This window comes from Gossypium raimondii, chromosome 12 (assembly GCF_025698545.1).
Source record: "Gossypium raimondii isolate GPD5lz chromosome 12, ASM2569854v1, whole genome shotgun sequence".
In the NCBI taxonomy this organism is placed as follows: Eukaryota; Viridiplantae; Streptophyta; class Magnoliopsida; order Malvales; family Malvaceae; genus Gossypium; species Gossypium raimondii.
The window spans coordinates 2,222,028-2,246,973 of record NC_068576.1 but is presented as its reverse complement, the minus strand read 5'-3'; the positions used below and the strand labels follow the sequence as shown (position 1 = coordinate 2,246,973).

Sequence of the window (24,946 nt, the reverse complement as noted above, 5' to 3'; positions counted from 1 at the left end):
TGGGTTAATTTATATACAAAATCTCAACTTTCAAGGGCAAATAAGAAAAGAAGGTTGAAGGGCAAGTGGGTAATAAAATACAATTATCAATATTATTATAGAAGATTCCCATTTGTACTTTGATAAAAATATTAAAAAATAATCATTTATTCTGGAGAAAGGTATCCTCATCTTAATTACTTAAATGTATGTATCCTTGAAAATTTTGGCACTAGTGGTTCTAGAAACTCCATTTTCTTTTCTTTTTTTTAATTATAAATATTCCGAATCAGTATTGTTATAATCTTAAACCGATATCAAATAGTCTATATTCTATTTTGATCAAAATTTCAATGTGTTTTGACCATTTCGATGTGGTTCAGCCCATTTTAGTCAATACCAACTTGTACTAGTACATATCGGTTGAAACAAAGTTTTTTTTATATTTTAAATCAATTTTAAATTTTTTATCTTAACCATTTTAATTTTTCTACAATTACGTTTAAAATTAATAATTATTAAATGAAATTATTGAACCAGATTAATAATTTTAAAATAAATATATATTAATATTAATGTAATTGAGATATATTTGCATATATATATAATATAATTTATTTTTGACCAAAATATATAATTTATCAAAACTAAAAATTAAACTATAAATATATATTTGAAAATATTTAAAACATCGATGAACCTGAAATAATACATGGAAACATATTGATATTAATAAATATCAATATTAAACGATACGATACTTGCTACCTTAGTTTATGTAAATAATATTTTAAAAATGTTTAAGCTACTAAAATTTCATATGATAAAATAATTCTAAAAGAAGAATAATGATATTAAAATAAATCATAAAAATATGTAATATAAATATGACTTAGATTTGTAAAATATATAAATATTTTTAGTAATATAAAATATAATATTGAAATTAGAAAATTTTACATTTTGGAGTTTGTGTATTTTCATTGTATAGCAGGACTATATGTATTTAATGGAAGGTATTTTGAAAATTCACTTAGTGGAATTTAAATAGGGATTTAAAGATAAAATTTTGAAATTCTCTATTATATTACTTAAATAAATATATTTGTAATTTTAAAAATCCTGATAAAAATGAAAGTACTTTTCCAAATTCCTTGTATAAAGATATTTTAACTCTTTTTTTTATTGAACTATAAAATTGTAATTTCGATAAATATAAAAAAAATTCACCTTAACCTTGGATTAAAGATTATGTAAATGTTAATAAGGCCTTAACTTGTTGGCTAAGGCGAATGCCTTGGATCATTGAGTATCTAAATTCGGGTCTCATCATACACAATGATTATGACGTGTGATTCTAAGTTTTACCATGTGCATATGCTATGTTTGGGTTTAGTTTAGTTCTTATTGATTATTGGTCCTTTGTGCTTTATATTAATTTAATTCTATATTATAATCGTTCAAATATATATATATTTGTATTGTATTTATGCATGCATGCATTATATTTATAATAATAAAAAATTCAAAAATAAATATGTAAATAAACTTAACTGAAATGTTTTCTACAATAGCTCTTTTCATCTTAATACTACTATATTTTTCATGCTATAAATCTTGCATTAGTTTACCCGTGAAGGAATTTTAATTGGCTAAATTAGTCATATATGTAAAAGAAAATATGTCGTTTTTAGAAAGTGTGTGAAAGTGTGTTCAGTTACGTGTGCTTTCTTCACAGTAATGTGAAAGCGCGCCTAGTTGAACGAACTTTTCTATTGACATGTCAAGATAAGTGTGTCCAACTGAACGCGCTTTCTTTGTAATTATTAAAAAACGCATCCAACAGAAAAACTCGTCCAGCTAAATTAAAAGAAAATCGATCTATTTAGCCAATTAACTTTTGTTTTGGACATACCCAATCAAACCTATTGGCTGGATAAAAGAAGCAATCAAAGGTTGACCAAATGATGATTAAAAAAAAAAACATGTTGTAGCTTTAGAAACATGTTTTGTTGAAGGCCTTTTTTTCTTTTTCTTTTGTCGAATTGTCAACGCCTAGTTATTATTCTGAGGATTGTATCATGACACATGTGAAGGAGCATAATTATTAATCACTAAAGAATACTAGGATTTTAAGGAAAAAAGAGTTGACTTTACTAATTAATCATCTTCATTTATCTTTGGTTTAATTTTGATTATACTTTGTTTCACTCTGCCATAGTTTTTTTTTTGGTATGAAATTAGAATCTCAATAATAAATAATTTTTTAAAAATAAAAATAAAAATGTATCTTATATATTTATATTTTGTAAAATGTATATGCGAAACCCAAACTAAAAATGTAGCTTAAAATACTTTGAAAAATAAAATTATCATTAATCTCTCTAACTCACAAATCCTATTATATATGTATACGTACAAGAATCAGAAATTTAGAATACAAAATATCTGTTTAAAAATAACATTTAATAAAATAGTGAAACGTATGGTTTAAAACTAATTAATAATAACATATGAAATATTTATGTTAGTAAAATGAAAAAATGGATTAAATTGTTAATTATGGTGTTGTCATAAGTCTTGAGTTGATGTCGAGTTAACTTGTGACACCAACTCAATCAAATACATTATTAATATATACAACCGATAGAGATAGTTTAAAGTATGCATGATAAAATTAAAATGTATAGAAACGTCAAAATAAAGCTTTAATTGAGTGATAAATTATAGGTTTTACTAATGCACTTGACGTGAGTTCAAATCCCATAATATATATTTTTCTTGGTTTTTTCAAGTGAAAAGACTAAAATATCCTTGAATAGTATTACTTGTTTTAATTACAAAAAATATTCTCATAACTTCTAACCGAGTTGGTAATTCAGTTGAGGTGACATCAACTTAGTCAAGGATTTTATTAATAGTATATATATATATAATTGCCCCACTGGCTGGTAGTATCTTACTTGACTCGAAAATGATAAAATTATCATTTAAACCATTAAGATTTTAAAAATTACATGATAATATAAAGGTGAAATTGCGCTTTAACTCTTTTAAAATTTATAATTCATTTTAATTCTCCTAATGTAATTTCCTATTTAATACTATACCTAATAAAGTTATATTTTCCTAATCCTTAGCAAACTAAAGATAATCGTAAGGATATTATTAATATTTAGTCATTTTAAAGAAGTGAGATGATGAGGTGCATCAAATTAAGGGGACAAACTTGTAATGCAAAATTATGATGACTTTAAATGGCATGCCCATAAAGCATAGAATAGTAGTGAGTGGTAGGTTTGTTTACGAGTTAAGTTATTTATTTAAGTTGTGGATTGAGTCTTAACTCGACCAGTATGTGTATTGTTGCCAATGAAGGAATATGTGTGTTTAAGTAGTGGCGGAGCTAGGAAAATCTGTTTTGGGGGAGGGGCTGGAATTAAATTGTATATTTTTACGATAGTAAAAATACAATTTCACCATTTTAATTGTTTATATCTTTATAAGTTTTAAAGGATTAAATCAAATTTTTATTATTTTGGGGGGCCAAAGTGTAATTTTACCATTACTAATTCAAAATTTTATAAACTAGAAAGGGCCTAAATGAAAATTTTTCCATTTTAGGGGGTCAAGGTCCTGCCTGCCCATTGGCTTCGCCACTAGGTTTGAGTGTGCGGAAGCGCATTATCCTCCTATTTATGGGTTGGGGAGGGGTTATGGGTAATTCTAGGTATTGTGCTAGAAAGAATAAATATTATCAGAACCTTTAATGAGATCTATAAAATAAGTTTCAACTCTAATATTTAAGATTTGAACTTGATCTATCATATTTTGTAGTTTTATAATAAGTTAAAATATGCCATAAACTTTTGTACTCTTTGAAAATTTAGCATTTAGTCCTTGTACTTTTATTTCTAGGAATTTAGTCCCTATATTTTTCAAATTTTAAAATTTAGGTCCAACTGTTATCTTGTTAATTTTTTTGTCAAATTTAGGTTAGTTATATAGCTAACAAGCGAGTCTTTTTTTTTAAATTTTAAAATGTAACACCAACAAATTCAACAAAAATAATTTAAAATTTGAAAAGTAAAACACTAAATTCTTAGGGACTAAATTACTAAATTTTGAAAAGTACAAGAACTAATGACATATTTTAACCTTTATAATAATATAATATATTATTTTCTTTCATATATTATATTGCAAAAGATCAACTATAAATAATATAAAATACTGAATTTTAAATATTAAAAAAGGCTGGACTAAATTTTAATAAAGAGAATATATAAATTTATTAAATGTTAAACAAAATAACATTTAAAAATTAAAAAATAATATAATAAATCTTATATTTAGGGTGTTTTGATAAACTATTGAAAATTTACATTTCACTTAAAATAAAAACTTCAATCTTGAATTTTTAAATGTGTTTGATATTTTTAATTAATAGAATTTTTAACAAAAGTGTTCAACAATATAAGTAGTTAGATAGTTACTTTTCAGTTGAAAATATTATATTAAGTTGACTTTATTTAAAATATGTTTTGAAATAAATAATTTTAAAAAAAGTGAAATATTCAAATTAATATATATGTACTTTTATCCAAAACAATACAAAATAAAATAATAAATTATATTAATAAGATTAAATTTAAGAAATAAATAATTTTAAAAATAAATTTTAATTTTATCAAATAACATAAATATATTTGGTATTTTTTTAATATATCAAAACAACTTTCTAGCGTAAATTCAGTACTTGTAAAATTAATATTAAAATTCAACTCTTAAATTCAACATTCAACATTCAAGGGCAAAAAGGAAAAGAAGTTAAAGATTGAAGGGCATGTAGGTTACGGTATACATGTCTCCAAATGGGCTAATTTTAATTGTCACCAATTATCATAATTATTTTAATCAAAATTTTTTGTTAATTATTCCGTTGACTTTTAAAACAAAGTAACATGAAGATCATGTATTAAAAGTTAGATTGTATTTTGATCTCTATTTAAAAATAGACAAATTAGTCCTTATATGTTCAATCAAAGAACAAATTAATCATTTTGTTAAAAATATCATTCATCTAATGTGGTTGACAGGATAACCAGACGGTAACATGTGGTATATCACATAACCTCATTTTGATATACATGGAGCAATTTCTAACACTAGAAGTAGGTGAATTTTTTAATAGAAGGATCAATTTACTCTTTAATCTAATGTGTAGGAACTAATTTGCTCATTTTTTGAGAAGAGCAAAATGCAATCTAACTTTTAGTACAAGGCCTCCAAAGTACTTTTACCCAAAATTTGTCTTTTTCATACTTAATTTTTTTTTCTATTTCTTCATTATTCCATTGTTTTTTTTTTCATAAAAATGTAAATAAAAAAATAATAGCTGTTGATGAGAGGTATCGACAAAAGAAGAGACACAAAGAAAAAAATGGTGATGCAAAAGAGATCGATTCACCTAAACAGGTGGAGAGTCGAAGAAAAAGACGAGGAAAAAAGTTATTGTGAACTTAAAGGAGACTGAGTGCAAGGAGTGAGTACTTGGGGTTGCTAATGGGAAGCAAATCCTTTTCTCATTGTCATGGAAGATATTTATAGAAAAAGTTTCTTTGTCTAATAGTTGTGACATGTCAGTTAGTTACCAATGGATTGTCATTATAAAGTTCGTTGGAGACTTATTCTATTATGACACAGTACGAGATTGTGATGCTCAAGTAGATCCCCCAATGATCCCTGAAAAGAATGTTCACACTTGGAGCCAGAGGAATATTCACGTTGAAAAGCAGGTGGTCTAACCCTAGCAATGAGTGGCTTAATGTTGGATGCGTTCCCGTTGCTAGAGTTAGACCACTCGCCCCTCCCTTTTTCGGATTCAACATCCTTCCCTCTAAATTTAATATGGAACCTAAAGATCAAATTAAAATAAACTTGCTTTGCTAATATCAGTTGACCGGCCCCTCCCTTCTTCAAATTCAACATCATTCCCTCTAAATTTCCCACAATAGCATGCAAATTAATAAGAAACATAAAATATAACCATCTATATTTGAAGCTAATTTGGCAAACAAATTGGATAATGGAACAGTATGAAAGACACGGAGCTTTCAATTGGAGTGAAAAGTTCCTACCAATATACGAGGATTTTACAAAGACAACAAAATTACAGGAGGTGAAAGAAATATGCTACATAAACCTGTAATCTTTTAAGTCCAAGGAACTTTCCTGTATGTTGTTGTTCTTCAATTTAAACGAGGGGCTGTTTCAGAAATCCTTTCATCTTCCAGAAGTTCGTAAGGGTCGATGTATTGCGGTAGGGAAACTGATGTCTTATTTCCGTTATGAATGAATGATGGTCCAAAATACTGCACAAGGCAAAAGTATCAGTATATAGCCTTCATAACAAGCAAAATCCAGACGAAGAGAACCGGCAACATTTCAAATGCAAATCCGCAAAAGAAGTAGCAAGGCTTTAGCATATAAGAGAGATACGATAAACCAAAAGTATAACCAAACTTTTAAAGGAAGAGACAATGAAGAACAAGGTGATTCTTGAGGGTAATGAGAACAGCACATGATACTAATCAATGCAATAATATAAGCTGGTCAAATAAACATGGAGATAGTGTATACAAAAATTTCCAACCTTAGATTAAAACAATGGAAAATACAATATGAGAGATTTAAGAATGGTTTTTTTCCTCTAAGCCCACTGGAACCACTGTTATATTCTTTAATGATAGCAAAATCCAAGAGTGAAAGAAAGGGAGCTTACAAGGTAGAGGGCGGAAAAGAATGCGATAGTTAAAAGGATCAAAGGCCAAAAGGCAAGGAAGAAAGTTCCTCCAAGTGTTAGCAACAGTTTAGCCCGTGGAACTAGCCCCTGAACAATGAAAACAGAAGTTCATATTTTGACAGTTTATATAAAGAAATTAAAATAAAACCGGGTCAACAGCAAAATTACTCGACTAAACAGCACATGAGTAAATAAAGTTGTTTTTGGTTCTACAACAATCCCCAAAGGAAGATAAGAGAAAATTGGTCACATTTTCTAAATGTTTAATAAGCAATTACAATTTACAACACCGGAAATGTGAAGAACCCGAGGCTTAGGTTAGTTAGTTCATGAAGTCACCCGTAAAAGCTAGCCTCAACCCTCAGCACCCACAATCCCTTTTGTTATCCTTGACCACGGCTTCTTTTGACAAAATAAAAACACTGAAAATGTAGTGAAGTCAGGTTCTCGTTTTTCTTCAAAACTCTGAAAATCTAGCTACCATTCCAATTCAGAATGTATATAATTGTGGTAAATTTACAATTTATGCAGTCAAATCAAATTAGCAAGATGAACCATATTAGTGTGCAAGAAAGAAAATCTTTAAAAAAGATACTCATGAAGATCCTGTAAGGCAATGAAAATGCAAGAAGGTTATCAGTGCAGACAATGCAAAATCATTAATAAAAATTCAGCGAACCTCAAGGCCTTCACTGTTCAATTCCATGGATCGCTCCCTTTGATTAGATAAGCTTTTCTCGAATTCAGTTGAGACAGCATTCCTTGTAGTGGAACTCCCCATTTCTTTCCCTATTTTCATATCCTCATTCAATTCATAATTGGATCTTTTGGCATCCTCCAGCAGTGAAGTGGGCGTCATCCCCCTCCTCTTCAACTCCTTCATAAACAGCGACTCAGGAGGCTCTTCCCCTATTACAAAAAACACCACACCCCAACTTATGAGCCCCTAAAGATATTGAAGCACCCACTTCAAACGAATTTCAAAGCAAGCATTAACAAACCCCCGTGAATTATTTATGTTCATCTTTTTTTTTTAATGTATTCTTCGTTAGTTTTCTCAAAGCTTTTCAATTTCTTTGTGAAGGGCTTAATTCGGCTTAGTTTCAATTTTCTCTAAATAATTAAAAAAAAAGAGAGTAAAGGTTTAGAAATTGAAGAACATACCATTGCTTTTGTTGTCACCTTCTTGAGTAGCACAATAGATTCTAGATCTTTGCCTATGCAAGGACCTGAAGCTTCTACAACTATGAAAGTTGAGAATTTTCTTCCTGAAATCAGATTTTCCAGGACAACTTGACTGGGAAATCGAAATGGAAGAGAAGACAGGGTTCAGAATCCGTAGAGAAACCATTTTAATTTGCCTTTATTTCTCAGCATTAAACCTTTAAATAAATTTTTTTTTGTAAAAAAAAGTGGAAAAATTAAGAATTTTAAACTGAAGAAAATAGAAATAAAAGGAAGTTGAACAGCTTTTCTAGCAAAAGAATGGGAAAGGAGTTTCTTTTTTACAAAAAGGTTGATGGAAATTAAGGTGTGGAGAGAAAGGAGGTACGTAGGAAGTAAGGAGAAGCAGGTAGTTGTTTGGTAGCGAAACCAAGGGCGCAAATTAGAGCGGGAGGGCTTTGGGTTACTAAAATGCGCGGGAGAAAGAGGTGGACTTTGTGGCTATGGATTGTGGTTTGTAAATAATCGTAAACACCTATCTCCTATGCTATGACCCACACACACTTCTTCACATTGCTCCATTGCTTCAAAAAAACATAAAATATCAGATTTTTTTCCTAAAGGAAAAGGACAAAATGTAATCAATATCGAAATTTGAGACGGATCTTGATTGAAGATTGATTTTTTTAATAAAATCACAAATTAAATCGACAGATTTAAATCAAAGTCCCATAACAATGAATAGCAACTGGAAAACGTATGTGAAAGCAAACAAACTTATGAACATAAGCCAAAAGGATCAACATGTAGCTACAGTAGCAATGTAGTGTCCTTAAACAACCGTCTTCACTTGGATGGACTGAAACGCGGTGGAATTTATATGGGTTGGCGTTAAATCTGAGACCACCATAACCACATCCCCAGGTTTCAACAAGCCTTTTCTTCTTATAAGCTCAATGGTCGTTGAAATGTTCGCTTCCACGTCGTCATCTGACAGTTCAACAAGGAGGGGAATTACTCCCCATTGAAGATTCAGAGCCATACGGGTGCCGTTGTCGCTTGTGAATGCAAATATGGGAGGGTATGGACGGTTACGAGAGAGGAGTGATGCCATTTGTCCATGCTTCGTGTACACGAAGATGGCATCGACTCCAAGATTATTGGCTGCACAGAATGATTGCACACGATTAGAATCAGAGCTTTCCTACATTCAGACAAGTCTAATGAAGAACCATATATGCAAACGAATCTAACTCTATGACAGCATAAAATGGTTCGAGTAAGGCTAATGAAGATAAAATTAAATACCCATTTCAACAGCACAATTGCAGATCTGCTCAGCAATGCGATCAGGCAATGACACACCAAGCCGGCGCTGATGAAGAATACTTTGTCGGTTTTCCTCCCGACTCCATAGTTCCATTCGACTACTAGCCATCTGCAAGATAGAAAGTGCCTTCTGCCCGTATGGTCCAATAGCCGACTCACCAGATAACATTAAGGCATCTGCATATTGCCTAACTGCTTCAGAAACATCTGCAACCTGAATGGGCACCGCAGAAGAATATATTTACAAAGAAATTTCTCCCTAAATACCAGTTACCTATGATGTTTCTTTTATAAGCAAATACCAATAGTAACATCTGCTGGAGTATGATATTACCTCAGCCCGTGTTGGAGTAGGGTATTCAATCATCGATTCAAGAAGTTGAGAAGCTACAATAACAGGCTTGTTCATTTCTCGGCAAACATGAGTTATTTCCTCTTGAACTGTCGGAATCTGTTCATAAGGGATTTCAACTCCAAGGTCACCACGAGCCACCATGATTCCATCGGAAGCCTCTACAATCTCTTTCAATTTCTGTAGTGATTCCAAGCTCTCAACCTTTGCCAATACCCTTGTGGATCTGCACACAGAAAAGTTCGACTTTCATAAACTTTGAGAGGCATATAGAAGAAAACCCTTTTTACTTTTAGTCTGAAAAATAAATTTTACAACTTTTCTTATTCGATACTAACACAAGTGAAAAAAAAAAATGCAGACACATTGTAAATATATAGTCAAGATGATATTTGAAAATGTTGACCTGGATGACCTCATGTATAGATAGTTCTTCAACTGCCTAACAGGATCAGCATCATTGACGAAAGAGAGGGCAATGAAGTCGACACCTTCAGAAACTCCAAACTCAATGTCAGCCCAGTCCTGTAGATTTGATGAAATATCATTTATGTTTATAAGCACTAAAAGGAATTATATTGCTTCCCAAAGCATGGCAGGACTAAAAATTATATGCTACTATAGCTTTTAGCTGGTTAAGACCAATATGAGGAGCAGTTTGACTTCCATGAACTCAATTTGGCTAAACTAAATTCAATATCTAAGAGACATTCCAAAATCAAAGCAGGAAAGCAATCATAATGAATTGAACCTTTTTGGATAGAGTAGGAAGCTCAGAATTTCTTGCTACAAGCTTTCCATTTCTCCAAAAGCTAAATTTGGCTCGAGGAAGAAACAGACCGGAGTCCGTACACTTACAACGCAAATCATTCCCAACTTTCTCAATTACTTGAAAGCTAGCCATTCCACCATCAATCACAAGTTCATCACCCACTTCAATACCTGCCGTCCATACACAATACATTGATAGAGAACTAATCTCAAATAAAAATATCACCATTAGTCTTTGGTTGAAATGATTATTAACACCAAAGGATAGTACCTTCTGAAAAACCTTCATAGTTAGCCTGAATTGTAAATGGAGGGGAGCCCTCAAGCTTTTGAGCAGTAAATAACCAGGTGGAACCTTCCTGGTATCCCAACAAGGAATCAAGCCATCAAAATTGTTTCACTCTTCTCATAAAAGGGTATTTCCCACAATTAGAGCAAACTATAACAGATTCTAAAGCCGTAGAAAATAAAAGAAGGGGGGAAGAAAGGAATACATACCTCTGCTTTCACAGAAGAAGGAGCACCATGATCAAGCACATGGATCTGACTACCTTCAGTATCGATCATAACAGAAACACAGAACCCCTTTTCTTCATTCAACTGGTTGATCTTCTTAATCACATCACGGTGCCAATCCCGGGTGTTATGACACATATTAAGCCTAGCCACATTCATTCCACCCAATGCCAACTTCTCCAAATCCTGCGGTGAACAACAAGCCGGTCCTATGGTGCAAACAAGCTTTGTCTTCCTCATCCCCAAGAAACCCTTTTCTCGCAACTCCTCCTCCGATACTACATCCAAACCCATTTCTTCTTTTGCTTTCTTTACTTCCTCTAAACCACCAATTTGCACTGCTGCTTTGACTTCCACCCTACCCTTTCCCTTGCCCTTGACTTTACCTCCAGCCCTGCAAGGTACGACCTTGCCCCTACAAACTTCATTTTTTAGACCAAAATTTGTGGATCTTCTATCAGTTATCAGACTACGAGCAAGAATTGAATCGCTGGTGGCTACCGCCATGGCTTGAAATGGCCAAAACCAGGCTCAAATATATCGCACAGTGGATCTATATGTAAAACTAAAGCTTTGATCAATTAGTGTAGCATAAGGAAAGTGGCTAATTGGATACAGCGGAATGAAGTCACCTTCGAATTATTTCATAGAAATCTCAGATGAAATCTGTTTACTTGTTTTGGCAAATGAGCGGCGTTTACGAAGGGAGATTAGAATTTCTCAACTCAAATGGAGATCGGAATAGTTATTTATTTTTAATGAAAGAAATAAGATAGGGACAAAAGTAAAAACAGTGCGATTGCCTCGTGTTCCTCGTTGCTTGTTTTGACGCATTAAATTATTTGAAAAAAGAATGGTAGAGAGAGAGGGGGAGCGCCTGGCATTTGACAGGAGCGGAAAATCTCAACGGTCAACTACCAGGTGACAGGGTGCATGCGACACAACACAAGCCACTTTCCTGCACAGCAACAACAGAGAAAGTTGTCGTCAAGTGGAGTGGTTGGGTTGGGTACAGCAAACAAACTGAACTGCATCGGCCTTTGGTGATGAGTGGCTCACTTTAAATCTGCATCATTAACAAACTGACAATGGGAGGCAGCAACTGGTACGAATCCAGCTACCCAATTTCGCTGTATTAAGGCTAGTTGGATGAGATTCAAAATAACAGAGAAGGTAAGATTAGTTATCGTGAGAGTAAGTTTAAGTATAATAGCAGCAAGAATAAAAATATATTTAGATTTAAATACAATTGTAACAATGAGAGAATGAAACATAATCATTAACAACATTAAGTTAAATCTTATTTATATTTAAAATAAATCATTAAAAATATTTTTCATGATAAAATATGTTAGATAATATTTTTAATAAATAATTTAAATTTTATAAAAAATCATTATGTTTGTATTTATTTGTTATTATATAAAATTTATAAATTTAATTAATTAAAATTAATATTGAGTCATATAAGTGTATATTTATTAAATTATTATAAAAATCAAAATAATAACAAAGACAACTTTGTTTATGTATTTAATTTTTAATTGATAGGAAAAAGTTCCGCTCAATATGAAGGTAACACGTGCGAGGGTGTACGTTGCCGCGCGTGAATACAAGGGGTTAAAACTTAACACTGTACTCCACTGGGAGTGGAGTACTTTTACCAACAAGATGTTTCTGTTCCATTGAAAATTAGGAAGAACCATAAATACTTTTGTAGAACAACCAATCTCACCGCTTAGTATCCAACCGTGTTTAAACATCTGCGAGCAATAATATAAATATATATTCTCTAAATTCCATTTCACCATCGAAGCGGTTAGATCCGAAGGGCATACACTGGAGGTCGGTTCGAATTTGTGATTTAATTTTGATTTTAGATAAAATTAAAATACTTTTTTTTAATTCAAATAAACTCGCTATCTAAAAAACTGGAATTAAATTCAATTTTTTTTAAAATTTTATAAACAAAATTAAAAATCTAAATGTAACCTTTGTAAAATGTAAAATCTTTTTATCTATGAACCAATTAAAAATGTAACCAAAAAAAAAAAATCCTTTATCGAAATAAGTAGATTTTGATTAACCTCAAGGAGTCGTATGTAGTCGATGAGAATAACGTGAGAAAACTGCAAAAAATTATTAATTTAAAATAATGCGTATGGAATACATGGCCAGAAAGAGACGAGATATCTGTAATATATACTTTATATACACATAAATTACAGATGTATACAAAATGTTATGCACAAATATACCATTTCTTTTTTGTTCTTGAGATCACCAAAAAGGACACCACCTGCAGGAAATGAGCATGGAAATGTCGAGATTAGTTAGTGACTGAGTGAGTTAATTAACTTTATCAATGGGCACTACCCATCCACAGCAAGCATAAAATTTATATATCATATGTGAATAAGTCTAATGGACACCAACTGGACTTGCCCGATACTTGACAAAGATTGAACAGAATATCAAACCTAAAAAAGAAAAAGAGAAGAATAGGTACACACTCGAAATATGTTGAGGTGCCTTCCTGTTTGTCATTTTAATATCCTACTATGTAAATAAAAATCCAATATATACCTTTTAACAAAATTCTAGAACACATATAAAGACAGAAATGCACCAAAAATATAAACATGGAAAGAAGAGAAATAGCAGAGCATCATACCCAACATAGTTCTGGCACAAATTTTCATGTGATGTAGCTTGGAGAATTAACTTTTGAACTTGCAATTTTACGGACAAACCATGTTCCACTTCTCGGTTATCTCCAGAAGTTAATGTGCTGTGATCGACTACGTTTTGCATGGAACATGCAGGTATTGATGAGCATGAAGATGAAAAATCACGTCCAGTCAGTTTGTTACTCATGCGAGCCATAACCACCACAGCCCGCTCATTCAATACCTCATTAGCATCACCAAGTTGATTGACAGCCTAGAGAGAGAGAGCAATTTGGTTTTTAAGCATCATCATGTGACACAAACATTAAATAACAAAAAAGGAAATAGCAAAACTTGGGACATCATAAAACCTGAAGAAGTTCCCTTTCACGTGCCCCCCGCTGAGGTTGACCAAGCTCTTTGCTTTGAGCAGTTTCTTCTGTGTTTATAACAGCAGGGGCATGATTACTGCCAAACATTGAGATTTGAGGGACTTCATTGAAATTGAAAAGACGCCAATTAATGAGAGGATCATGAACAAATGCCTGAAGAAGATTTGATTTGAGAGTCAACTTCCTCTAACTTGCACATGAAGCCAAAAACAAAAGTATATATATAAAATATTCCCATCATAGTGATGGATTTCAACATAGCACAATCAGCATATATATATGCATATATACATATATGTATATATAGAGAGAGAGACATTCTCTGATAAACTACATATATCTGTTGTAAATTACCTGCAGTCCCACATCGGAACCATAATTGCTTCTTTTCATTTTTTTTCTTAGTAAAATTGCAAAGTTCTCCACAGTATGATTAACAATCAATAAACTTTGAAATCTTTATAGGAGCAAAAAGAGCACAAATTTAAAATCTAGAGGTTCATACCTCCATCATAGCCATAACACTATCCTTATTTGTGCGGAGAACTTGCATCACATTTTCACATGTTGAACGGAAATTTCCCTCAATACCACTGACCTCCATAGCTTTCAGAAGCATTCTAGTCAAGCGGAAAGGAACCTGAATGAAAAGAATTAAACTCAGCATACACAAACAATTGTACAGAGAGAAGATAAAGAACCCGTTCCCCCACCCCTCAACCCAAAATAATGACAAAATTAACTTGGTAGTCGTTTCACTGGACATGCCTTTTCAGGGAACTTTTCCCGGTTCATAGAGGCTTCAAAACAGTCTCCGAAATCTATGTGTAGAATCTTCCCACTGCAAAACAGTATCAAGATTCAAGACTATGAAGTACATAAATCCTTGATAACTAAAACACAACTTCCTGTAATTTTTATACCTATAGCGATGCAGCATGAGATTACTTGGGTGACGATCACCTAAGCCAAGGAGGTAACCAACCTGCGAAAAGCCATTCATCATCAACTTATTTCAAAATCACAATGAAATTGTAAGTTTAGACAATGAAGTTCAACATATAAAATAACATCACTCTACTTTCTAGGTGTTTTTGGGCAAATAATTGACCTGCAATATAAGATCTCCAAAGTCATCTGTAGCCTTGAGATATCACCGTATTACATTAAAAGTAATAATGGATAAAGCTCCAGTTTTAAGCTAAAAGTTAACAACTCTGCTAATTCTTTTAATCGTACAAGTTTCTTAAAAGGTAGAATTGTGTGATTGCATGCCATGTTACTAGCATAGATAAGCAGGCATAGAAGTCTATAGCAAATTCTTTCTGCATAAACAATGAGGAATACATTGAGTTATCTTGATTTTTGCCAAAGCGGGATAATTTACTTAATAATCAAGCAATTGAATGGAAAAACAAATGAAGAAACTAAACATCGTAGATTATTCCAGTAGATATCAGGGTCAATATGGCTTCAAACAAGTGGCAATCCAAACCTTTTACCATTAATCACCATCATAAGAACGGACAATATGATTGCATAGTGGGACCCAGTGCTTAATAAATTTAATTTAAATGTGAAGAGTGCCAGCTCCTTTTACAGCCAGAATCTTGCAGTTATTATGGACTAAGAAGGTAAGCACATACCATGCTCATTACAGCTAAACTTCGGGTATAATTTGTCCTCCTCTCTAGCCACACCTCAGAAGTACGACTTTTTAACCAAAGAACCTAGCCAATCCAGATGTATATAGTCAAAAGTCAATCAATGTTACTGGAAAAATGATATGATAAATATGACAATCAGGATCACGTACTCTGGCCAGATCATTTCCTTCAGTATTTAGTAGAGCATATTCGAATACTTCTACTTTAGAAATGAGTGGTAAATGATCATAATCCGGTGCAAAACTTAGCATATATTTGTGCTCCTGATTTAGGGTGATCTGAAACCATGAAGTACATGTAAAGTTAAATGTGATTTTTATGCCATAACACCATCATCTATGAACAAACACAATTCTAGCTGAGCTATAGAACTAAAAGGAGGTATCTGATAATCTTCAACCCACCCTTCTGGCATCTCTGTATTCCCTTATGAGGTGGTGCAAGGTATCACAATTAGGGACCCATCCAATCAACCCACTGTTTGGAGATAGTGGAATGACAGCATATTGCTGAATAGATAGATCTTTCTCTGCAGTTTTTCTAGAGTTCTCCAGCAGAGTGTTCACTAAGCCAAAAAGCTGACAATTTGACCATCAAAAGATATCAGCCCCATACATTAAGTATGAAAATATTAAATTAAAGTTCTGTTTAGGACAGCAGAATCAATGAAAGCCTCCAAATGCCAGCACATGAACCATAGAATCAACAAGCATGAATCTGAAATACAAAAAGGGACATAAAAGAAACTTGATAATACCTGCATGACACGTTCATCCTGGCGAAGATCTTCATGTCCTTTTAGTAAGAAGGCATAATCTTCACCATCACTCCCATGAATAGTCAATTTCCGAGGGCGTTGTTTGGAAGTTATGACATCAAGCTGATGTGCAAATGATGCAATGGTTACCACTGGTGATTCTGAAAATAAGAAATGGATTTTTCTAGTTAGCCGACTTAGATTTATCCCAAGACATCCATGTAAAACAACCATTGAGCTTACCTGCACGATATGTCCCAGGAACTGCAAGCTCCAAATCACGACATTCCACCAACTCAGGAGAAACAGACTGCAGCACGTAAAATGAAAATTTAGTGTCATTGCGTTAGTTGTGAACAAATTAAGAAAGCGATACTTGCCTGCAGGTCCAGGGTAGTAAGACTTTGAAGTTGTTTGTCTATCCTCTTGAAAACATGATAATATAGATCCCATGCCTGATGAATTCAATAAATAATTAGGAGATATCTCATGCTTCTGGTAACCCACGGGCAAAAAGGAACAGATGAACCACCAATATATTCTAACCAGCATCCTTATTTGACAGATGAGTGTTTATAAATGCCTTGAAGGACATGCCTAAAGCTAGATAGATTCAAGGAAGAGGTTCCACATAAGTAGGTGGCAAAATCAGGTCAGACTACAAGCAAAGGTACGGACAACTGGTTTTATTGCCAAAATTAGGCAATTAATCAGCCCTGATAGCAACAATATTGCTCACACTGGGCAAGTAGAATAGTTTCTCATACCCCAAAATCACCTAGGGAAAGACTCCAATATTTTTATAATCTAGTAATCTAATCATCAAACATTTCATACCTGCGTAAGCTCAGCATCCTTTCCAGTTCTCTTATATTTCACGCAGCATTCATAGGCCTGTGACAAGTCATGGTGGTATGCCTACAATACGATGAAAATAAATTGAATTAAATGAACACACAATCTCAAAATCTCCTAAAGTGGAAGGTGGATTTCAATATATCAGGAAAAATATGACTCATAGCACCAAAGTATGCAACAAGGTCAGGAGTGTTCACTATTAAATACAATACAGAATTCCATTGATTGAGCTGAATATACATAAGTTGCAGAAAATCCCTAGTGTGGAAAAACTTGCTAACAGCAAGAAACAATAAGAAACCTCGATGAATCCTCTCTCTTTTATGGTGGTATTGTCCCTCATTGCCCCTTCCTCAAGCATCTCATGTAATGGCTCCAAGACTTTCAGCATCCCTTCAATGTTATGTTCACCGAAGTATAGACGACTAGCTTCTTCTAGTGCCTCATGCCATGACTCATGCCAAAGTATTGCAACCCTGATTAGTTCCTTGGATACCAGTTGTGCCTATGTATAGATGAAATCTAGTTATAAAGAAAATAACTAAGGGAAATACAATGAAGCAAAATAAAACAAAAACTAATTTTAATTATTTAACCTGATCCACAAGTACACCACTGTGCTGACGTACTTTGTCAACCACTTCTTGAGCTGCTGCTTTACGTAAATTGCTTATGGACTTGCACGCAACAAGAAGAGGGTACATAAGAGCCTGTAACAAGAATTAAATCAGTCAAGCAAATAAAGAGGCTCAAAACAATTTGAATCAAGGTAGCTACAGCACCAAGAGCTCCAATTAAGTTACGGAAAGTTATTCTGAGCATTTAGTTTCTTGCATTATACTATGCCACAGAATAACAGATATATTCAATTCAAAATTGGTGATTTCAAGTCGTTGACTAGAGTTCTGGAAGAAGTGCAAGACCCTCTTGAGGTTCAACAAAAAGGTAATTCGCACTGCCTACATGTAAATACTGAAAAAGGAACACTGCCCAAAGGTTAGTACAGACAGGCCATTTTTCAATAGGTGTTTGACTCTCAATTTCAATACTTTGCATGACATACTATATTCATCAGATATCCAGCCAACTAAGATTAAAAGGGTTGTTAGCTCAGCAGGACAGGTGGCAATAAACCCAAATTTAGAGGAATGACACTCTCATGAGATCAATAGCAGTATCAGATTTATTACTATTATTAATTAATGTTGTAATCATGATTAGGCTATGTCAGCAGGCTATATTAACGAAGCCCTATGAGGATACTAAGATTTTCCTTCTGTAACTAAATTTGGGCATCTATCGTAAGTTTAGAGGTCAGTGGAAAAAGTTTTGATTGCCATGGTAGTTGTGACTGTCAAATTTTAAGTATAACAAGATCGTCCCTTTTTCTTGATTAATTCTAGATACTTGGCACAATTTTGTAAGTCTAGCTACAGACATTTCATTAGTTACCGCATCCTCTCGACTAGTACTACCATAAAAGAACCAGAACTCTCCATTTTCATACTTACTAGCCAACAACCAGAACTCTCCATTTTCACACAGACTCACAGTTGTATTGCATCCTATTCTCTCATCCTGCTTGTCCACATGAATGTACTCCACATTGCCTCTTCCTCATCGGTATCTCAAATTCCATTCATTACTTGTGAGCAACATTTTAATCCCAATAATACAATTTCCCATGAAAAGAACTCTTCCTATAACTTTCTATAACATACTTTTCACTTGAAGCATATATAAATGCAAATTAACATCTGTTACTTGGACTAACAAATGGTAAGATAAACACAAAAAAGGAGGATTTTAAGCTTTCAAAGCAATTCATACACTACTTGGCTAACATTCTTAAATGATAAATTTTGAAGAAGAACATAAATAATCAAGACAAACCTGAGGATGACTTTGCCCAATTCGCACCAAAAGTGATTGTATGAGTTCTCTCACAGCATGGTTATTTGAATGGATTCTAGCAATTATTTGAGGTAAAACAACTAGCCAAGTGTTGATATTAACATGGGAAAATCCTATCTGTAGGGCCATTTGCACTTCTGAGGTAGCTCCATGGTTAAACCACAAGGTAAGAAGGCGAAGTATATCCTGAAAAAATAATAGAGTTTAAGAAAAATGCTTAGAAAGGCCCCGCCAAGTTATCAAAGTAGAAGTTGATAAGGTAATAGAAAATAGGTAAGATCCCAAAGAAAACAACAATTGCAATCATTGAAGAATATGTACAATTATTAAGCCTAAATTTTGCTAAAACATAATTTTGAAATGACCTTTTATACAGTCAACATACCTGTAGACTGTCATTGACACCTTTGGTGTTTGCTGCACATGCTATTGAATGGAAATATCCAGTGACAGCTGCAACAACGAACTGAGAGGCAATAGTTGGAAAACCTCTTAAAGTATAATGAGACATGACAGCTGTATTGAACAATGCCCATGCATGCCATGCTTTTGCCCATTTTGTCGCACATTGAGTGGCATTCCTAAATGCTGTCAGGATCTCTATGGGACCAAAAATAAAAAATCATTTACCAAGAGGGAAAAAAAAAAGATAAAAATTTCAAGCATTCATGAACCAATAAAAAATGCTTCCTTTATTTGGTTCCATAACAAGTAATCTGATGAAAATGAGGAAAATATACTGCAAAAGAAGTAATACCAAGCTATTAGCTACCTTGTATGGAATCGTCATCCAATCCAGGTGATAGTGACCACTGCCAAGCTCCAAGTTTATGATACACGCGAGCCAGGAGTGGAACATTTGCATTTGTACCACTCATTGAAGCAGTTGAAGCAATAGATTGGATATTTAGGGAAATTGAAAACTCTCTAACCAAATTCTGCAATGGTGATGTGAATCGTGTAACTGCTAAGAACTTAGAAATGAGTAGTAAATGCTCACCAGAAGGTGTACACATTATAGTAGATTATGCAAGACAAGCTAGAACAAAGAGAAGTGCACTTGATTGAAAGAGGATACCTGCAGTCTGGCAAATGCTTCCTTTCGCTTATGATCATCACCAAGCGACCATTGATATTTCAAGTAAGCCAGCATAACTTGAGGAGGCCCGTGATATCTTACATTTTCAGGAGACGCTTCCGGATCATACTATGCAACATCCAAAATAAGGTCAAAGTAAGAAAATAAGCACACTTTCATATTCTGGCAGGTTTAGAAAATGCAAGAAGTAGAGACCTGTAAGAGCTTAATTAAGGTAGACCTAGCTTGACTTATCCTTCCATTCTTCCGACAAAGAGAAGCAAACTTGAGCCAGGTTTCAATATCTTCAGTTGGAGGTAAAACAAGAGCTCTAACAGCCAAAAGACCTTGCCAGACCTGCATATTTGAAAATATAATCAACTAACAAGCATAATGATAATGAGACACATAGCAGGGGAAAGAGTACAAACAGCACTAAACTCATTCCACTTGAGAAAATGTGAATACTTAGCGAACAACAGCTCTAACAGCCAAAAGAGGCTGGTTTACAAGGATAGCCCTTTCAATTGCCTATAAGATTAGCACCATAATACAAACTTGTTAGATAGTAAACATGCATCATAAGACAACTGTCAGCAAGTACAGATTGAGCTGCCATCCTAACTGAAATCTGAAGTATTAAATCTTTCCATGCTGACCTATGCAGACTCAAATAATGTTTTCTTAAGAAAGTCACTAAACAATGTTAAGCTAAAGCAAAATACAAGTGCTACAGTGAAAAAAGGCACGGCAGTGGAGAGGGAAGCTTGGCAGGGAGGATAAAGAGACTTCTAGAGAAATAAAAGAGGCAGCTGGGATCCCATAGAAAATAAAGCTCAATCTCGTATCACCTTGAAAAAGATACTTGAAGTAAATATTGGAACATCCTTACATTAAAGGAAAAGATAAAAAATGAAAGAGGAAATTAAAGAATGGGGACAACAAATAAGCACTTAAAACTATTATTTATTATATAAAAATAAAGGTAGAAAGAATTTCTCTCTTTTTCGGTCTGCCAATTATAACTTCATAGTATTAGATACAGAAAAACTACCCACTGAATATAGTTTAACGACAGCAATACTAATAGACAGAGTGGAAAACACTTTGCCAATGTTATTGTTTACCTCAACATTACGTTTTGCACCTTGTATCCTCTCAGTCCACATATTGCGAATTAGGGCACGCCGGCCTTCAGCAACTGGATTTCCCACAGGGAGCGTGCAATAATCTATGACCTGCAATAAATGGTGGCTTCCCCTGAGTATCATTCTTGCTTACCGAAAAGAACTAAAAAGCAACAAACTGAATCCAAAAATATAAGTAGAATAAACCTCCTCTAGTTCTGAAAGCTGCTGAACACGGACCATATTGCTGTAAGCACGCTCATAGCTTTCCAAAACCTTAAGAAGAAGGTATTAAAAATCATGAAGTCAGCGTAAAAGAATTTGTAAACTTTCTTAACTAGAAATCACAATGGTACCTTTCAAGGAACTGCTACAAAAAATTCGAAATAAACTACTATTCATCCAGTAACCTAAACCGTTTTTTTTTTTCCTTTTTATTTTTTATTTTAGAGGGGAGATCCTAAAGTTCTATCATGTAATTTCATCATTTTCATTACATTCAAAGAAAGAGCCTTATAATTGTCACTCCAACAAAGAATAAAGAATGAAATGAATGATGCCAAAGGAAACAAGTAAACAGTACCCCAGAAGACAATCTACTAAGCAGTTCAAAAATTTTAAGGACTGTGGAGACTAACCAAAGCAGCAAGCTCTGTTGCTAGGCATTTTCTAGCTCTTTCAACATATTCGCGTGCCTCATCATACTGAGAAATGTTATAGAGAAGTAAATGATAGCATTCACAAGAAATAATAGAAAAAAGGAAGAGTACGGATAGAAAACTTACCTTTCCCCTCCGAACTAATAGAACAACTCTGAAGAATGTACCATTGCTGCTTCCATCACCACTAGCAGCAGTGTTCCCTAAACCCCGAAGTTTGGTTTCATCACCATCATCTAATCGAGAGACATACTCCGCCATTTGATCCCATTCTCCCATATTCCAAGCAGCATTTGCAGCCTAGAAGAATAAACTCATAAATACAAGCATGATATTGAATATCTTGGCATCTACAACAACATAAACAACCAACCATTGGTGCCATTTCCAATCGAGCAGAGGGCTCAGCTGGAGTCCAATACTCTTTACACAAGTTGTTAAGCTCTTCCCATCGAGCCAAAGCAGCAAGGCATCGCATCCGTCCTGTAACATACGCAATGCATTAAAATGTTTCAAGAAACTATAGGAAGAAAAATATATTTTCTAAGCTCAAATTACTATGAGGTACAAAAAAGATATGTGAAATTTTTACTTCAGCAAATGAAAACCAAAATAACTATTGATAATTTGATATATTTACACAACCTTACTACTGCAACCAACAATAATTTCCAGAGTGGAAAACACACTCATTTCTTTTGAAAAAAAAAAGGTGAAGAGAAACATAAACTTCAATAGAACAAGTGAGGTGCTTTGTCTATCAAAAGACCTTCAAAGAAAAAAGAAAACTCTGATCCCTAAATATTTCCATACACATTTATTTACCATTTGAAAAAAAAAATGAAAGAGAAAGGGTGCTAAACCATCAGTGTCTGTTTTGCTACAGTAAAGTGCTTCAGAGTGTGACTACTGATGTTTTTCTTGCACTGATAATTTTTTTTTTTTAATTCAAGAAGACTTTTGCTTTTTCATTTCTGATAAAGATCCACACCCGTTCTAAGTTGGACAATGTGTAAACAATAAGAGTTGCAAAAAATCTTTTCTCCTAAATAAGAATGGTGAAAAAATAACTCAAATATGTCATAAAACCTTAAACATACAACTGTCCCACATAAACAAAGAGAATTTTGAAGTTCTCAGATTACAATATGCCATCCTAGTTAGATAAACCTGCAGCAATCTTTATTTGTATTCTTTTAGAGAAATTAAGATAATTCCTTTCCTTCATTTTGAAGAATACGGTAATCAAGAGCATGCAAGCGTTAAAAGAAATAAGAATATAACCAATAATTAAACAAGTCATCGTGCTAAAGTTGATACCTAGTGTAGCCTCTAGAACAAGATGTGGGCTTGATGCTTGAGTGGCTTTGGCAGTGTATGCCTTGAGAGCATCATCCCATCTCTGCAGCTTCTCATACCTAATAAACACAAACATGTAATTACATTTTCTTATTTTCCCCCATTTTGACAAGCCTTCGTATTTGAGTAAGGCAGTATGAAACAGTAATTATGGGAACGACAAGCAGAAAACTACAGCAACATAAAAGCTCTAGAGAATCACGTAAAGCAATAGGAAAATCAAATGTCCAATACCATGACTCCTTCAACTGAACATCCAAATTTTGTAGGGCATAGGTCAATATTCCAACAGCAGCCTAAAAAGGTTAAAAAAAATACATTTAGACCTAATAAATAGACAAAATATTAGGGGCAAAGCAAGTAGATAGAAAAACCACACACAGGATATATGTTTATTCACCTCATGCTGGTGTAACTGATTATTTATGTGTATGAGGGCTTCAACTACAGAAACAGGGTTAGCATCCATCTTTTTTGAGAATGCACCTTCGAATTCCATTTCTTTGTAATGTAGAGCCTTGGCAAAAGCTCGACACTGATATTTGATAAGGAAGATAAATATTTCACTGTACAAAGGACATAAAGAATCATAATGCAGCAAAGCCTTTCTCAAAGAACACATACCTTTTCAGCAAGTGCACCAAGTAGACGGATGTCTATAGGAAGAGGTCTTTCATCATGTTCCATGAATTCAGCCTGAAACACATTTGCTTTTTTAAAGAAAGAGATTTGTAGATGACCAAAGAAGGGCACTAAGTTGTTTGAGTGCAACGTATTTTAAAGTTTGACAAACATTAGATTCTCTATTAAATGTATGGTATCCAGATTCACCCAGCAAATAGGTGATGTGTGTTACAAATGCTTTTGAATACAGCAAAGGGGCTTCGTTATCACACAATTGCTTATATTTTTCTCAAGTTGATTTTTACTATAAAATTTCTAATATTGTGCATGGAACAGTTATATTATATCAACTCTTTAAACCCTGCAGAGAGCAAGAATCAAAAACAACAAAATAATATTTGATCGCATGCAGATTAGTATGCCACCATTAAAGTGAATCTTATAAAGGACACTCTCCTATAAACAGAGTTGAAAAGAAGATCACGCATGAACAAATCTAATAGCTTAGTAAAATAAAATAGAAGGAAAAAGGAATCAGACAGCTTAGGTAAAATAGGGAACAGAGATTGGCTGAATGGACATACCAAGTTAAGAAGAGTGGCCAAAATTTCAGGAGGAATATTGGGAGAAGAAAATGCCATCTCTAAACTTCGAACTAACTGCCTCTGACTAGATTCATTCAGTTGAGACCAGCAACTAACAAAACCAGCGGCAAACAATTCACGACCAACAAATGGCTGCAAAAGGAACAGATTAGGAACCTAACCCCAAAGTAAAGGATATACAAACATATACTTCATAACATACCTGTAATTGCGCTAGCCGAACACAGGTTCGTAATGCTGGCGAAGGAGATTCTTTTAAAAGTTCAATGCTAAAATGCCTCATCCATTCTGCCCAATCTTCTTTGGTACTGCGCTGAGAAG

At 33.6% G+C, this 24,946-nt stretch overlaps 3 protein-coding genes across 4 annotated transcripts in view; all 3 read right to left on the bottom strand.

The window, feature by feature from the left end:
- Positions 1-6,010: 6,010 nt before the first annotated feature.
- On the bottom strand, positions 6,011-8,434 carry LOC105762760 (uncharacterized). The gene is made up of 4 exons (XM_012580644.2): positions 7,949-8,434; positions 7,464-7,693; positions 6,764-6,871; positions 6,011-6,353 (listed from the first exon to the last, which is right to left on the bottom strand). Exons 1-4 carry the CDS (start codon positions 8,133-8,135, stop codon positions 6,231-6,233), a joined length of 648 nt encoding a protein of 215 aa, XP_012436098.1. The 5' UTR covers positions 8,136-8,434; the 3' UTR covers positions 6,011-6,230.
- A 180-nt stretch (positions 8,435-8,614) lies between these two features.
- LOC105762758 (pyruvate kinase isozyme A, chloroplastic) lies at positions 8,615-11,927 on the bottom strand. Of its 2 annotated transcripts, none has more exons than XM_012580643.2 (7): positions 10,899-11,927; positions 10,672-10,759; positions 10,381-10,571; positions 10,045-10,154; positions 9,612-9,855; positions 9,257-9,491; positions 8,615-9,112 (listed from the first exon to the last, which is right to left on the bottom strand). In XM_012580643.2, the coding sequence occupies exons 1-7, from the start codon at positions 11,421-11,423 to the stop codon at positions 8,781-8,783; spliced, it is 1,725 nt and encodes a 574-aa protein (XP_012436097.1). In that variant the 5' UTR covers positions 11,424-11,927; the 3' UTR covers positions 8,615-8,780. The 2 variants fall into 2 exon arrangements, with proteins under 2 accessions (XP_012436097.1, XP_012436096.1); XM_012580642.2 differs by having other exon boundaries at positions 10,036-10,154; positions 10,899-11,923.
- A 1,110-nt stretch (positions 11,928-13,037) lies between these two features.
- The window catches only part of LOC105762757 (serine/threonine-protein kinase TOR), a 13,388-nt gene continuing 1,479 nt past the window's right edge, over positions 13,038-24,946 (bottom strand). Inside the window, exons 5-35 of the mRNA XM_052624845.1 lie at positions 24,828-24,944; positions 24,605-24,757; positions 24,021-24,092; positions 23,797-23,931; positions 23,631-23,692; positions 23,358-23,455; positions 22,411-22,520; positions 22,164-22,337; positions 22,017-22,082; positions 21,586-21,654; positions 21,379-21,489; positions 20,468-20,608; positions 20,252-20,380; positions 19,946-20,111; positions 19,559-19,773; positions 19,153-19,359; positions 17,856-17,969; positions 17,561-17,764; positions 17,239-17,319; positions 16,782-16,856; positions 16,645-16,711; positions 16,402-16,562; positions 16,049-16,222; positions 15,794-15,922; positions 15,624-15,707; positions 14,901-14,962; positions 14,746-14,818; positions 14,483-14,617; positions 13,957-14,130; positions 13,591-13,859; positions 13,038-13,215 (exon numbers count right to left, since the gene is read on the bottom strand). Of these exons, the coding sequence (XP_052480805.1) occupies positions 13,197-13,215; positions 13,591-13,859; positions 13,957-14,130; positions 14,483-14,617; positions 14,746-14,818; positions 14,901-14,962; positions 15,624-15,707; positions 15,794-15,922; positions 16,049-16,222; positions 16,402-16,562; positions 16,645-16,711; positions 16,782-16,856; positions 17,239-17,319; positions 17,561-17,764; positions 17,856-17,969; positions 19,153-19,359; positions 19,559-19,773; positions 19,946-20,111; positions 20,252-20,380; positions 20,468-20,608; positions 21,379-21,489; positions 21,586-21,654; positions 22,017-22,082; positions 22,164-22,337; positions 22,411-22,520; positions 23,358-23,455; positions 23,631-23,692; positions 23,797-23,931; positions 24,021-24,092; positions 24,605-24,757; positions 24,828-24,944 (3,846 nt within the window). The 3' untranslated portion in view covers positions 13,038-13,196. The remainder of the gene's footprint in view (positions 13,216-13,590; positions 13,860-13,956; positions 14,131-14,482; positions 14,618-14,745; positions 14,819-14,900; positions 14,963-15,623; positions 15,708-15,793; positions 15,923-16,048; positions 16,223-16,401; positions 16,563-16,644; positions 16,712-16,781; positions 16,857-17,238; positions 17,320-17,560; positions 17,765-17,855; positions 17,970-19,152; positions 19,360-19,558; positions 19,774-19,945; positions 20,112-20,251; positions 20,381-20,467; positions 20,609-21,378; positions 21,490-21,585; positions 21,655-22,016; positions 22,083-22,163; positions 22,338-22,410; positions 22,521-23,357; positions 23,456-23,630; positions 23,693-23,796; positions 23,932-24,020; positions 24,093-24,604; positions 24,758-24,827; positions 24,945-24,946) is intronic.